Source organism: Mandrillus leucophaeus, unplaced genomic scaffold, assembly GCF_000951045.1.
Source record: "Mandrillus leucophaeus isolate KB7577 unplaced genomic scaffold, Mleu.le_1.0 Scaffold116, whole genome shotgun sequence".
Taxonomy (NCBI): domain Eukaryota; kingdom Metazoa; phylum Chordata; class Mammalia; order Primates; family Cercopithecidae; genus Mandrillus; species Mandrillus leucophaeus.
The window spans coordinates 1,765,699-1,781,512 of record NW_012099876.1 but is presented as its reverse complement, the minus strand read 5'-3'; the positions used below and the strand labels follow the sequence as shown (position 1 = coordinate 1,781,512).

At 37.7% G+C, this 15,814-nt stretch overlaps 1 protein-coding gene across 1 annotated transcript in view; it reads left to right on the top strand.

Annotated features, from left to right (window-relative positions):
* HAO1 (hydroxyacid oxidase (glycolate oxidase) 1) overlaps positions 1–15,814 on the top strand; it is a 62,022-nt gene that overhangs the window by 11,150 nt on the left and 35,058 nt on the right. Inside the window, exon 3 of the mRNA XM_011998545.1 lies at positions 14,569–14,824. Coding sequence (XP_011853935.1) covers positions 14,569–14,824 — 256 coding nt within the window. The remainder of the gene's footprint in view (positions 1–14,568; positions 14,825–15,814) is intronic.

Genomic DNA, 15,814 nt, shown 5'->3' with positions numbered 1-15,814 from the left:
ACATCTCATAATTAGAGATAGTTTGCAAAAAATATGATGCATAAAAATGGCATCAAATTAAAAAATTATACTATAGGAAGAGTGCAATAACATAGAATGATATTTTAATTTAAAATTGTAAGAAATCAGTTGCAAACAAGAGTCAGGTCCTAAAATACATTTAGTTTCAAATATCGCAATTTACAAATGTTTATTTGTAAGTGATGAGATTACTCCTGACTTTATACTCTTCTGATTTTTGGCTCAATCTTATAAACTCTTCTTTGAATTATTTTGTAAGGAGGAAATGATAAAAATTAGATTTGAAAGAGTAGAGATAAAGGAACAAGGGACCATGAAGAGAATGGAAATGAAGAAAGGAAGCAGAGAAGGCAAAAAGCAGAGCTCACTTAGTAAGGCACCCTGGAACCAGCAGATTATTTTTACCACATGTATTAGTTCCTTCTCGTACTGATTTAAAGATACTCTTCGAGACTGGGTAATTTATTAAGGAAAGAGGTTTAACTGACTCACAGTTCTTCATGGCTGGGGAGGCCTCAGGAAACTTACCACAATGGCAGAAGGCAAAGGGGAAGGAACGACCTTCTTCCCATGGCGGCAGGAGAGAGAAGTGCAAGCAGGGAAATGCCAGATACTTATAAAACCATCTGATCTCATGAGAACTCACCCACTATCATGAGAACAGCATGGGTGAAACCACCCCCACGATCCAATCACCTCCCACTAGGTCTCTTCCTCAACACCTGGGATTACAATTCAAGATGAGATTTGGGTGGAGAAACAAAGCCTAACTATACCAACACATGTTACTTTATTTGATATTTGCCAGGTGTTTCTGTCCCCATTTTGTGGGCAAGTAGCTAGAGTTACAGAGAAAACAGTTTTTCATAGCTCATCAATGACAGATTTATTCTCCAAGTCACTTCTGATGGTTCCAAGACCAGTCTTTATTCTTGGTGGAGTTGGGCTGAGAAGAAAGAGGAGAAGAAAGCAGAAAAGAAAGCTTCTTTAGAAACTATGATTTGACAGTGTAAGTAGGACTATTTCCTTCAGAAGTAACTATAAGAGGATATTAAATGCTTATTACAGTCTTATCCCCTTAGATTTATTTCACACTTATAAAGCAATTATCGTGTTCCAGACACTATTTTAAGTATATTATGAATATTATAGCATTGAAGCCTCAGAGCAGCCCAAATAAATAGGTCATATTATTAAACCTATTTTACACAGGAGAAACTGAGGCACACACCAGATGAATAACCTTGCCTAGGGATGCACAATTCATAAGTGATAGAGATGGGATTCAGATAGAGGTATTCTGTCTCCAGAATCTGGGCTCCTTACCACTTTGCAAGAGCTTTAATTTCAGAAAGTCCTATAAAGTGTCATGAGGAGAAGCCCATTATGATCCCCTAGAAGTAATTATAGTTTTAGAATCATGCAAAACAGGCCCCTCGGCAGAATAAGTTACACAATAGACATTTGGATAAGGTGGATCCAGCAGAACAAAGAGAGGGTGGTGACATCGAGATCACAGAGGAACTGGAGAAGGCAATGGAAGTGTGCACATGCTGCCCTCAAAAATCTAGGATCCTCCATTGGGTTCCTATCAGGGAAGCAACATCAGAGTTTCTATTCTGTATTTGTACTAGAAATCTTTCTCCAGGGTTTCTAAGTTTTCTCCTATGTTTCAAAGACCATTAGGTTATTAGTCTATTTAATATTTAGGTGTATCCAGAAAGCTGACGGTCATCAGCTAATAGTAGAGTGCTCTTTGGCAGGTGTGTTTTGGTTGTGGGACAGAGGGTTACTTGCAAGGAAAGAATGAATGCCTGGAGTAGATGGTGCTTGCGCTCTGGATGTATTCCCGTCTTTCTTCCCATTTCCATCGGACCTACCACTTTTTGCCTGACATTATCTCTTGCAACATGAGCCCATGGATAGGTGTGTATGAAGTAGGGGAATGGGAGAGAGGGTTCCCTAGCTAATGATGTACAGTAGTAGGTGGATAAATACCCCAGCTCTCTTTGATCAGGGTAACGGAAGCATTTTCTAATATGGTCACCCACTCATCCTTGGAAGGATTGAATCACATTGTCCACAGTAGTTGCCTACCCATGAACATACCCTCTTTTACTGGCTTCCTTCCCATTCTTCTCTCACTTCCCCATTCCTTCAATTCACTGAGATCATTTCCAAGTAAGATGACTTGCTCTCACATCTCTGTGTAATTTTTGGCTTCTGGAAGTATGCAAACCAGGATAATAGCTAACTGAAGGCTATAGATAGCCATAGGCAAATTTAAGTAACAGTGTAAGAATATTCATACTTGGCAGAGATTTATTTATGAAAACTGAGAAAATTTACGTGGAATTATGAAGTTATTATTGGATTTATTCCATCATTCCCAGAAAGAATATGGAAATCCTCTCAAGCAAGTCAATCCTTGGGAATATGGTGAAATCCATGGAACTTGTTGTGGAGTATTTTTTTTGTTACCCTCCTAAATATCTGGCCCCTAAGCATTCCTGTCTCCAAGGACTTAGACCCTAGCAAGGAAGAGAAGTTGGGGCCAGGTTCAGAAAACAGGGGTTAGTTATCAATCTCTCTGAAGTGTCCCCCTCAGCATGGTCAGTGAGAGTAAGTGAAACCCATTGGTGTCCACAGGCAATGGTCTGGCCTGAGTAATTAGAATGGGCCTCCAGAAAGTTCTGGGAATTACTATGGTGCCATAGTCTCATTTTCCCAGTTGACTCTCCAGATTTATTCAGAGTTCAACTTTGAGGGCCTTTCTGCCCTTCCTCTCACAACTGTGGGGCACATCCACCTTATTAACTGGGACTGAGGACTGAACTTGACTCTTTTTTTTTTTTTTTTGAGACGGAGTCTTGCTCTATCACCAGGCTGGAGTGCAGTGGTGCTATCTCGGCTCACTGCAACCTCTGGGTCCCAGGTTCAAGCGATTCTCCTGCCTCAGTCTCCTGGGTAGCTGGGACTACAGGCTTGCACCACCACGGCTGGCTAATTTTTTGTCTTTTAGTAGAGACAGGGTTTCACCATGTTGGCCAGGATGGTCTTGATCTCCTGACCTCGTGATCTGCCTCCCAAAGTGCTGGGATTACACGTGTGAGCCACTGCGCCCGGCCTGAACACTACTCTTTTACACTGCTACATGGTTGTAGAGTGACCAGTGAAGCTATACTTTTTTCATTTTCAAAATGATGATGAATACAAGGTTACCAAATAAAACACAGAGGGCCCATTATGTTTGAATTTCAGATAAACAACAAATCATAGATGTCCTGTATGTTTGCTCAATCAGAGCTCTCACCTGTAGGAGTTCTTGTGAGGATTCATGAAATAAATACTAGAAATGCTTATATACGATCTTTACTTGCCCCTCAGAGCCCAAAGTCCCCAAAATCTTTATCTTTCACACACAAAAACTCGTTTTCGTTAAGGATTTTTCCTTTCATCTTAGTGGAAATAAAAATTGTTCTTTTTCTTTGCTGAAAATATTTTTATTTTAAGCTTTATGCAGAAACCTTGGGGGAAAAAGGTACCTTTAGGAGCCAGGCTTGTAATGTAAATGTCCAAAAAAAGATGAAAGTGAAACAAACAAACAAACACACAAACAAACGAAACAACAGTGCAAGCTCCTGGGTGGAGACTGCAGCGAATCTGAGATTTCGTGTTCCATCAGAAGGGGGCAGCCACATCTTAGCTCTTGATGACCCAAGGGAGCAGGGATGTGGGGCTGCCAAATCTTCCAAAATTTTAAGGGAAGCCAGAAATCTTGATTTCTACGTACAATCTCCTGGTTTTTAAATGTGGGCAAATAAATCAAAATTCCCTAAAACACTGTTTGGGGCAACAATATGTGGGCCAAAGTAAATACTTTTGTGGGCTACAAGTGTCTCCTGGGCTGTCCATCTGGGACATCTGATTTATGTGGAAATTTACCACGAACTAGTTTTATTTCTGTGGCAGGTCATTTTCACTCTCTAGGATTACGTTTCTTCATTGATAAAGTGAGCTGCTTGAGCAAGACCAGTGGTTTGAATGCCACGTCCCAAGGAGGCTGGGGTTGTTCCCAGGGATCTTACAGAACTTAGGTGTGACACTGAGCATGCAGCTACTTGTGTTGCATTTTGGCGTTCAAAAGAAAAGTTCTCTAAATAGTTCTGCTGGTAAGACAAAAAAAAAAAAAAAGAAAAAAAGAAACACACACAAGAAAAAATGTTCACAACAAAAATCTCCAAAAACAAAAACCCCGAAAATTGACATAGAAGTGGATGATCTTTGCAATATTTTCAGTATACAAATAAATGATTTTGATCCCATTTAAAATTTTATCAAATGCAAAAAGAGAGACAATTGAAAGTATAGAGCTACCTTTTCTAACACTTCTGAAATTTACACTTTATGTCAATCCTTGAGGTTTTAGATGCACTTTATGTCAGGCCACTTCTTTCTACAGAGCTGTGTCAGCCCTGGAGGGTTTAGATGAGGCAGTGAGCATTTGAGTGCATTTGATGTCCATTTCTCAAAGTACATTCTTGGTCTATAGGAGAGGAACAAGATATGTAACTATCTCTGAATATTGCTAATAACATAAACATGTGTTTAATAAATGTTGCATAAACTCTGAAAGTGATACTTCAAAGTCTTGTGAAAAATGATGATCACCAGCATTTATAGAGCAATTAGTATGTGCCACACAATTTGACTTTATTGTTTATTCATCTATCCTTACCACCATCTTAAAATGTGTGAGTGCAAAACCCTAAGAAACTTTCTCCAACTCCTGTGGATGTGGAAATCAAGGCTTAGAAAGGTTAAATGCCTTGCTCCGGTTATTAATCACTTAGGCAGTGCTACCTATAACATCCTGCTCCGTTACTGGTATTTTCAAATGTCATTAACTATAGCAAGAATCCTAAGGCAAGCACCATGCTATCATCTTAAAATATTTACTGCAAACATCCTATATTTTAATTGTTTTATCTTTTTAACTTTGAGAAGATAAAGCAAGCCACAGAAAGTGAAATTAATTAGGAAATACTCGCTTTTTGCAAAATTTGAGAGCATAAACAATGGGTCATGAAGTACAATCGAACAAAAAATAAAACTCTAAGTCTTTTAAAGTGGAAGAAAAATATCTGAAAAATACTGAATGGAGGGCAGTTTTTCATGTACTGTGTTACGAATAAAAAATTTGATTCAATAGATTAATCAACCTTTTAATAGTTGTAAATGTTATAATATTTAAGATGTTTTATAAGTGCCTCTACTTATAATGGCACATCCATTTGAAACTCTAGCAGATAATTTTTATTTATGTTTTTGAATTTTTTTCTTTATATTCTTTAAAGAAGAATTATTTCTATGAATATTTAACATATTGAAGGAAATAGCAATAATAAACATAAATGCTAACACATATAAAATAGGTAGTATCATTAGGCTAAATTTTTGTCTTCCAGGATAAGTAGATCATCTCTGAAATCTCTGACTTCTCAAATATCCAATTAATAAAATGCTTACTATACCACTTGGTGCTTTAAGAACATTATCATGGAAACCTCTCAGGTTTTATGAACAGTAGCTATAATAATATTTTCCTTCATGTTTCATGGAGCTACTTGAGATGGTTTTTTCTCCCTTTAAACATGAGAAATCAAAAAGAAAGAGAAAAAATGATTAAATATTCATATATCCCTTTGCTTCTGACTTGTCATGTGGGCAAGTGCCACATGAGGGAGTGCTGGGACCTCATATCAAGAAAAATTAAAACCTACCTAATGCGTTCCAGGAATGCTCAGCATATTAGCAAATTCTTATTAAACTGTCAAAAAAAAGAAAAAAAAAGGGGGTTTAAAAGAAATTCCAGCCCCTGGATGCAATTAGAGGCTACCACACAGGATTTGATGGGCCATAAAACCATTAAATCTAAACACTTTTTTTTTGAGCCTAAAAGGCCAGAACATTCCAAAGTGAAGTTTTGGGACTCAGCTATGACTTGACCACCTATTAAGATGCAGGTGGAACAGATTGCAGAGTAATACAAAGAGCCACACAGACCCCAAATGACTGCATTAGGGTGTAGGTGAGAGTTTTAGCTGTTGAATTTTCTGGATTTTCCAAGATTAAGTGATCAACCTTAACATTGAGTGAAAGACCATTCAACAGGAAAAACTGTCATTTCCTTTGCTCCAAACCCAAACGATGTATTTTTTGAAAGCTTTATTAATTTATATATTTATGTGTTGTGCTAGGTGACCGACTAGATATATGTTTTAGCATACCTACTAGGAAAATATCCCCATTATTCTCAATTTTACCTAATCCAGGCAAAGCACTGGACTTGCTTTAAGGAAAATTTTTACTCTTTCTGAAGTGGAGTGCCTGTCATGTATCAGGTGCAATGCTTGGACTTCATGTTCTTGTGATTAATCCTTACCATAGGCTTGTGAAGTAATTCTCATTCTGTTTGACAGTAGAGAAGAAGGAAGCCCTTGACCAAGGCCTAGTGCCAGTAATGTTGGTGATGGGGTTTGAATCTAAGTCTGTTTCACTCTAAAGTGTAACCAAATTTTATGATTTAGACTTGCTTTTCTAACAATAAAAAGTCAGTGATATGCTCTTTCTATGTGTAAGCACACACACGCACACACAAACACACACAAACACACATCCATATTACATATGCTTATAAATGTATTAAAAGATTATGGACATTTGATATATATACATATACTAAAATGTGTAATTCATTTTATTTTCATTGTATAATTCATTGTAAAATGTATACTTCATTGTATAAAGTATTTTCATATAAACAGTGACTTCAGTGTTAAAATCCCTTTGCAATGAAACAAGATTGTTAATTAAAACACCTATTAAAAATTAGAATCTAGCCATATTAAAGACAGCCATCAAATGGTATGATTTCTAGGATTTTGCACCAAAATTTAAGCTATTGGGTGGTTTTGTTGAGAGCATGAGATTGCTTCTTCTTGGAATTATTAATGTACCTGATGACATTTTAATGTGACAGTGAAAAAAGTCAGAGGCTCACGTGTGTATCCCAACACTGAAATTGTTAAACACTGGGAGGTTGGTTGAATTTGTTGTGCACAAACTCAGAACTCCTTAAAACCATTATTAAAGGGCCTATCACTGTGTTGTGGTCTCCATATGATCTGCCATTTATGCCAAGACTTGACAATTCAGTAAAATGACAGAATAATAACACAGGAATCACTACAGTAGAGTTAATGTTTTAATCTGTTGCAGAGTTCTGCTCTAGAAATACAGTGAAAACAAGGAAAGGAGAGCTAAGATGTCACTGGGACTAATTGTTCCTTGCAAATATTTTCATACAGTAAAAAAGAGATCTAGAGGTATAGTGGCAGTGTGATCACTCAAGATTATATAGCTCCAGATTCGTTCAATGGACCACGATGAAAGCACTGGAAAGATTAAGTCTGGTTTCCTGGTCTTTCTTGGTGTGTTTAAATTGGTTCAGCTCCATAAATTGTAAATTAAGATTTGTTTGACAACTTTTAAGTATTTCAAGCATAATTGTAGTTGAAGATTTGTTCTTCTTTTAGATCACTGACTTCAGAACTTTATTTTTCTGGTTAATCTCAATTGTAATTTTAGACATTCATAAAACAGTGTTGACTGCGTCTATACCATGGTAGATCCTCTGTGAAGACCTATATGATGGTAGCTCCCCTGTGAAGACAGGATGACACACTCAATGGACATTATGGTGCACAGTTATACAAACACTTCACTATGACAGGCCCTGAGTTTAGAACCACACAACTGCTTGGTACTTGGTCATTGCATATTTTCCCTATTACGTAATGACTTCCTGTGCAGATGACAAAATGCGTTTTCTCAACAAAATTATTTTCAGTGCAGCTGTTTTGATGACTAAATTTTGTAGGAGCTTTTTAATCAAATGCACCTAAGAAAACCCCAACACTTTAGGCCCTTTGAACATATTACCCTTTTTTGCTTCCTCTTTCCTCTTTTTCCTTAAAACCATAATTTTGGAAACTCGACTCTGCCTTCTCATAAAAGAGAGTTATTTTCAAAGAAATTATTTGGATCTAAAGTAACATGTTGCTTAATTGTTCTGTTTGAATCTAGGTGTATGATTAGTCCCACATGAATTAATTTTCCAAATAATTAACTCTCACCGATAACTAATATTTTCTGTTTCCCTCCATTGTTGTTTTGTGGTGGTGTTGGTGGCTGTGGATGAGCATCATTCTCAAATATATTATAATTCCCTTCCTCATCAAGCCCAGCATGATAAACTTCAGTTTTGCTTGATGGTTCATCATCTTATTTCTGTGTGTAAGATTGTTGAACCTGACATTAAACATTTGGAAACTATTTTATAATTGGTAAATTGTGTTTTCTCAGCTTTGAGTAAGCGCTCTCGTCTTCTTCAACTTATACCATTTTATTTTTATTTGCCATTCACTTCCACTTCTGATCTGAGAACTAGGAAGCTGGACAAATCCCAGATAAGCAAGCTAAAACAAACAAACAAGCAAACAAACCCAAATCATGGGATAATGGTTAAGTGTACTGAGGGGCCATCATGAGAACACAGCTTAATTCCTTGGCTTTAAAACTAGTAAGAGAAGAATGCATTAAAAAATGTGGCACATGTACCTGTGCCCCTCTCCAGAGGGTGCCAGCAGAGAAGAAAGGCGATTTATCAGCAAGGCATGGCTGGCCATTGGCAAACCATGTGACAACCACTGCCAGCTTCACTGCCATTGCTCCATCTTTCCCTCCCATTTTCAATGAGCCCCAACTTTGCTCAGGACATCACACATATTCTACTAATTTGGATGAGTCCTTTTGAAAGAAAATATCTACCTCAAGGTTCTCAAAGCATAGTCTTTGGAACAATAGCATCAGCAGGACTCTGGAGCTTGTTAGAAATGCATATCTTAGGTCCCACTACAGACCTACTGAGTCAGAATCTGAATTTTGTTAACATACCTGTGTGATTCCTATACACCTCAAAGCTTGAGAAGCCCTGGTCAGAGTCTGTGATGAAAATTCCTATTGGTTCCAAGTCAAAGGCATAGTTCAGTTCTTCAAACATGAACAGTATTAGATGTAGATGGATATTGTTCCCTTCTGAAGACTCTCAAGGTCTTTTGAGAGCCTGTCAAGTTGAGAATGACTGCCTGAAATGAGTGAGAAGTCACAACGAGACTCTAGATAACTGAGAGATGTGTTCACAGTAGTCTTTGATAAAAACCTGGGATGGGCAGGCTTAGCATCCAGGCCCCTAAAATTTATGTATACAATGGATTTCCTATTTTTGCTTCTTCACATCCAGATTACCTGGATCAGAAATAAATGTTTTCGTTAAGGCTTGATGTGACAAACAAACAAAACAAAACTCTGCCAAGCTCTAGAAGAACAATTGCATTTCTCAGCCACAGGGAGAACACTGCCAGTTTATGCTGTTTTCCAAAGCTATTTACCTGTCCTAGCTCATTTAAATCACTGTACATTGGAGTTTAGGATTTGTGTCAACTCTAGAGGTAGCTGCATTCATACCTGATGAGTTCTTTTTAATCTCAGTAGTTGATTATAGCTTCCATAGTATAGGAAATTTTCCAACCCTCTATTGAATGGCAGTTTAGAAAGGTCGATCTACACTTACCTTACGTCAGGTTATTGCAGACCCTTGTGGCATTTTTCCACCCTAGGACATGTGATTTAACTCTAATAGGAATCTTCATTATGGGTGGGTCTGAGATTAACTTTTATTCTGTTAAACAGAAATCATTCCACTGGCCGTAGCTCATTTTTTGATATGGAGTAGGGGAAATAGGTGATAGTAAACAATGATATTAATCTCACTTATTTTTATATTATTATATTTATAGTTACATTGCAAATGGAAGAGTAGAGAAACCAAAAACATATACTAAGAACTTTACAATTTTTCTTCCAAGTATTATTGATTGATGTTTGGATTATGCAAGTGCTGCCAGCCCCTTAGACTCACTCTGCAGTTCCCCCCATGGAAATTTGTAAACAGGTTAGGATGGGGATAGGGAAAAGCTTGTTCTTTTTGCACTTCTTGGATTATTTGTTCCAGGCTCTCCAAAGTAATGTGTACCCTGGGAATGCAGAAATTATCTCCTTAGATATTCTCTCCCTATATAGGTCCCCACAGGGAGTTCTTGGGCCTGGAGAAGATTCCACTCTCCTTTAGGAGCTTTCTCCATAAAAGTATTGAGCATTGGACACTATATTTGCAAGGGAAAAGAGGAATGTGTCTCTTGAGCATCAAAATCATTGTAGAAGAATCTCCATACTGTTTTTCAAAATGGCTGTACTTACTTACTTTCCTGTCATCAGTAGGTTCCCTTTTCTCCACAAGGGTTCCCTTTTCTTTGCATCCTCACCAACACTTGTTATCATTGGTGTTTTTGATAATAACCATTCTAACATTTGGAGGTGATACTTCATTATGATTTTAATTTAAATTTCCCTGATGATTAGTGATACTGAGTTTCTTTCATTATGTCTATTGGCCATTTATATCTCTTCTTTTGAGAAAAGTCTGTTCAGATCCTTTGCCCATTTTTTTTTCTTTTTTCAACTTTTATTTTAGAATTAGGGAGTACATGTGCGGGTTTGTTACAAAGGTATATTGCATGATGCTGAGGTTTGGAGTGCAAATGAATCCATCACCTAGGTAGTGAGCATAGTTCCCAACAGGTAGTTTTTTTTCAGCCCTTTTCCCCCTCCCAACCCCACTGTTGTATTCCCCAGCATCTATTGTTCCCATTTTTATGACCATGTGTATCCAATGTTCAGCTTCCATTTATAAGTGACAACATGTGGTATTTGGTTACTACATTAATTCACTTAGGATAATGATTTCCAGCTGCATCCATGTTGGTGCAAAGGAGATGATTTTGTTCTTTTCTATGGCTACATAGTATTCCATGGTGTATATGTACCACATTAAAAAAGTTCAGTCCACCATTGATGGGCACCTGGACTGATTCCATGTCTTTGCTATTGTGAATAGTGCTGTGAGGAACATGCAGGTGCATGTGTCTCTTTGGTAGAATGATTTATTGTCCTTTGGGAATACACCCAGTTAGTGGGATTGCTGGGTCAAATGGTAGAATAACTCTCAGTTCTTTGAGAAATCTCCAAACTGCTCTCCATAGTGGCTTATTTAATTTACATTCCCTACGGCAGTATATCAGCCTTCTCTTTTCTTCACAGTCTCACCAACATAGTATGTTTTGATTTTTTAACAAAAGCAATTCTGGCTGGTATGAGATGGCATATCTTGTGGTTTTGATTTGCATTTCTTTGATGCTTAGAGATGATGAGCATTTTTTCATATATTTATCAGCCTCTTGTATGTCTTTGTTTGAGAAGTGTCTGCTTATGTCCTTTGCCCACTTTTTAATGGGGTTATCTGTTTTTTTCTTGTTGATTTGTAAGTTTCTTATAGATTCTGGATATTAGACCTTTGTTGGATGCATAGTATGCAAATATTTTCTCCAATTTTGTAGGTTGCCTGTTTATTCCTTTGATTGTTTCTCTTCCTGTGCTTTGTACATTTTTTATTTGGGTTATTTTTTTCTTGCTATTGAGTTGTTTGAGTTCCATATATTTTTTTGGATATTAGCACTCATTAGATATATGCTTTACAAGTATTTTCTCCCAATCCCTGGGTTGTCTCTTGATTCTGTTAATTGTTTGTTTTCTTTGCTGTGTAGAAATTTTTAGTTTCATACAATTCCTCAAAAAACTAGAAATCGAATTGCCATATGATCCAGCAATTCTACTTCTGGATGTTTATTGAAAGGTGTTGAAATCAGTATGTTGAAGAGGTATCTGCACTTCTATGTTCATTATAGCATTATTCACAATAGTCAAGATATGGCGTCAACCTAAGTATCCATTGACAGATGAATGGATAAAGAATGAGGTGTATGTACACAAAGGAATACTATCCAGCCTTTAAAAGGTGGAAAATTCTGTTATTTGTAACAACATGGATTAATCTGGAAGATAGTATGCTGAGTGAAATAGGCCAGGAACAGATAGACAAATACTATATGATCTCACTTATATGTGGAATCTAAAAAGGTAGGTCTCACAGAAACAGATTGTAAAAAGGTGGCTACTAGAGGCTGGGAGAGGAAGGAAAAGAATGAGGAAAGTGATATATTGATCAAGGTTGTACAAAGTTTCAATGCAACTGGAGTAATAGGTTTTAGTGATCTATCGTACAGAATGGTGATCACAGTTAATAGTAATGTATTTTATATTTTAAAATTACTGAAATAATAGATATTTAATGTTCTCCCTACAAAAAAAAAAAACACGGTAAGTTGGTGTATTAGTCCACTTTCACACTGCTATAAGGAACTGCCCAAGTAATTTATAAAGAAAAGAGGTTTAATGGCTCACCGTTCTGCATGGATGGGGAGGCCACAGGAAGCTTACAGTCATGGTGAAAGGGAAAGCAGGTATGTCTTACATGGTGGCAGGTAAGAGAGCCTGTGTGTGAAGTGAAGGGAGAAGAGTCCCTTATAAAACCATCAGATCTTGTGTGAGCTCACTCGCTAGCACGAAAACAGCATGGAGGAAATCACCCCTATGATCCAAACACCTTTTGCCCTCAACACATGGGGATTATAGTTCCCTCCCTCGACATGTGGGATTACAATTTGAGTAAGATTTGGGTGGGGACACAGAGCCAAACCTTACCAGTTGGTGAGGTGATGAATATGGTCATTAGCTTGTCTAAATTTGTCCACAATGTATACATAGATCAAAACATCACATTTTACCCCATAAACATGTCCAATTACTATTTTTCAATTAAAAATACATATAAATAAATTAAAAATAATTGCAAAGGAAAGCTGGCTTTGGTGGGAGGCCAAGGTAGGCAGATTACTTGAAGTCAGGAGTTTAAGACAAGCCTGATCAACATGGTAAAACCCTGTATCTACTAAAAATACAAATATTAGCTGGGTGTGGTGGCACATGCCTGTAATCTCCGTTTCTTCGGGGGCTTGAGCCCTTGGGTTTGTTTGAACCCGGGGGGCGGGGTTTGCGTTGGGCCAGGTTCCCTTCCTTGCCTTCCGGCTTGGTTGCCGGGTTGGGCTTCCTTTTTTCAAAAAAAAAGAAGAAAAAAAAAATGTCCTGAAGAGGATGTTACCTAAGGTCACACAGAGATGAGCAACAAAGTAGGAGAACTCAGCATGGAACTCACCACTCTCCCAGGGCAATGATCTTTCTAGACTCCCTGCATGCCTAAATGACTCCCTGGTACCAAGCATAGATAAATAGACTCCCTCAATATTTCAGGGCAATGACATCCAAGAGGGTAGGTTTGCCATGTGCATGAGAGACACTGCCATGCATTGGGAAGGCATGGAATCTTAGAGTCCGGTAGGAAGGTCCTCTGTATACTGGAGGTGCAGAGTGTGAATGCACAAAGGAGTCTGGCAAAGAGAAGATTAATAAATAATGACATTAAGAAATCCAGGTCCTTGGCGAAATTAGAAAAATATACAAAGCTATCCAGGACTTATTTTTCCAAATTCATTAGGCATCCTCTCACCTAGCCCTTTACAATTGCATGGCTTCAGGGATTACACAGAAAACGTTCACAAACATTGCCCCAATAGATGATCTTGCAATGCAATGAAGTGGGCAGAACAGCTGTGGCTATAGCCATTGCGCAGATAGAATGTGCTTCATGGATGGCAAGACTGGGACTGTAGGACAGGCTCTCAATCCATTCTACCCTGTTATTGTTCTGAAATGGAAGTTTTATCTCCCAGCTTATATACGTAGCCTTATCTTTGATGCTTCAATATCTGAGACCTGACCAGTGTCCCTTTTAGTGATTGTATGTGTGTGTGTGTGTCATATGCAATTTCCTTATAGCAATGGCATAATGCATAACTGTTTAATTAAAGAAGAGAAATAAATGCCAAACATATGAATAAAGTCTGAGTATATCTGTAACATTAAAAGTGTAGGTGTCTATCTTTGAAGATGTATCTTAAAGACAATGAAAAGAGTCAGTGAGTAAAAGTAAGATAAGAGTCCTGGGATTTCATACAAGATCAGTGTTTACTTGATGGTGTATGAACCATAGTTTAACCAATTCCCTAGTGCTGGACATTCAGGTTCTTAATATTTTTTGCCTGTATTTACAGGCACCTTTGACTATTGGACTCATTTTGTTCTTCAGGAACAATATACAAAGTGTGGAAAGAAATGTGTATTTTTAATCATTGGAAAATAAACACTGAACAGCAATAACTCCAGTAGTCATTTGTTCCAGAGGAGGTAAAATCAGGAAATAGATGGTATGGACTGAACTTGCTTCTCTTTTTAAAAAATTTGACTTCATATTGCCAAATTGCCCTTCTAGATGTCTTTATTCCATCTAACTGCAATTCAAAGGCTTGGATGAGCAATGCCAGGCCTGGCTTGATTATCCCCTTTCTTTCTCAGCCTGTCAGTCCTTGGGAACGGGCATGATGTTGAGTTCCTGGGCCACATCCTCAATTGAAGAAGTGGCAGAAGCTGGTCCTGAGGCACTTCGTTGGTTGCAACTGTATATCTATAAGGACCGAGAAGTCACCAAGAAGCTGGTGAGGCAGGCAGAGAAGACGGGCTACAAGGCCATATTTGTGACAGTGGACACACCTTACCTGGGCAACCGTCTTGATGATGTACGTAACAGATTCAAGCTGCCACCACGACTCAGGTAAACATGAACATGTGGGCCCTGAACTGAGCTGAAAGGGATCTTGTCTGGGAATGATAGGGTCTGGATTCTACTGATACCATCATTGCTAAATATCTGGTTAATCTTCAGCTAATCAAATCCCTTTTGTAGATGTCACTTTTTTGAGCTACACAATAGAAACAGAAATGGCCTCTATACTTACAAAAGTCAAAATAAGTTTTCAGACCAGAGTGCATTAAGGCCTTTGGCTTTAGGAAGTATGAATTGCTCTACAGATGGAAGATACTTAATTTTGCCCAAGCAACAGTTTATTAAGATCATCCTGGTGCCCTATTTCTCTGTTAAAGTCAAAGAACCACCTTTACATTTTATTTTTAATTGTACATGGAACAGCTAAGGATAAGAAGATTAAAGAAAGAAAAAATAATGGAGATTAAAAAAAGCCACATCTTTGATCCCTCATTGTCTACTTCTTCTTTCAGCAATATTCCTTTCACTGTGGTTTGTCCATAGGTCAAGATTCATTCATTCATTCACTCAAATCATTCATCTTAGCAAAAATAATGTATCACATAATCTGATGTTGAACTATAATGGTTTCATCAGGTCATTCATTCACCCTGTTCACAAGCAGTGAATTATTATCTCTTTCCTGGTAGTATTTTGGGATTACAATCATCTTGAGTCAAAGCTGGAAACTGAACGGAAGTCTCTGGGAAAGACCCAAACCTCCTTAAGCTATACACCTCTTTTCCCCATCATGTTTTCCTTCCTTTAGTTTCCACCAAAATGTGCTCTTGGATTTTTCATATGGATGTATTATGTCCCTCAGCCCTATAAGTACTTGAAAATGGATCAAAATCTTAGTTTTAATGGAGGACATTTTTATGATGGACTCCTACAGCATCCATCAGAATATGTAAGATTATGAGGAATATCTTTCTGGGTTCCCAGATCTCATTCCACAGAGGCCCTTACTTATTCTGTCTATGTTTGAATTGTATTTGA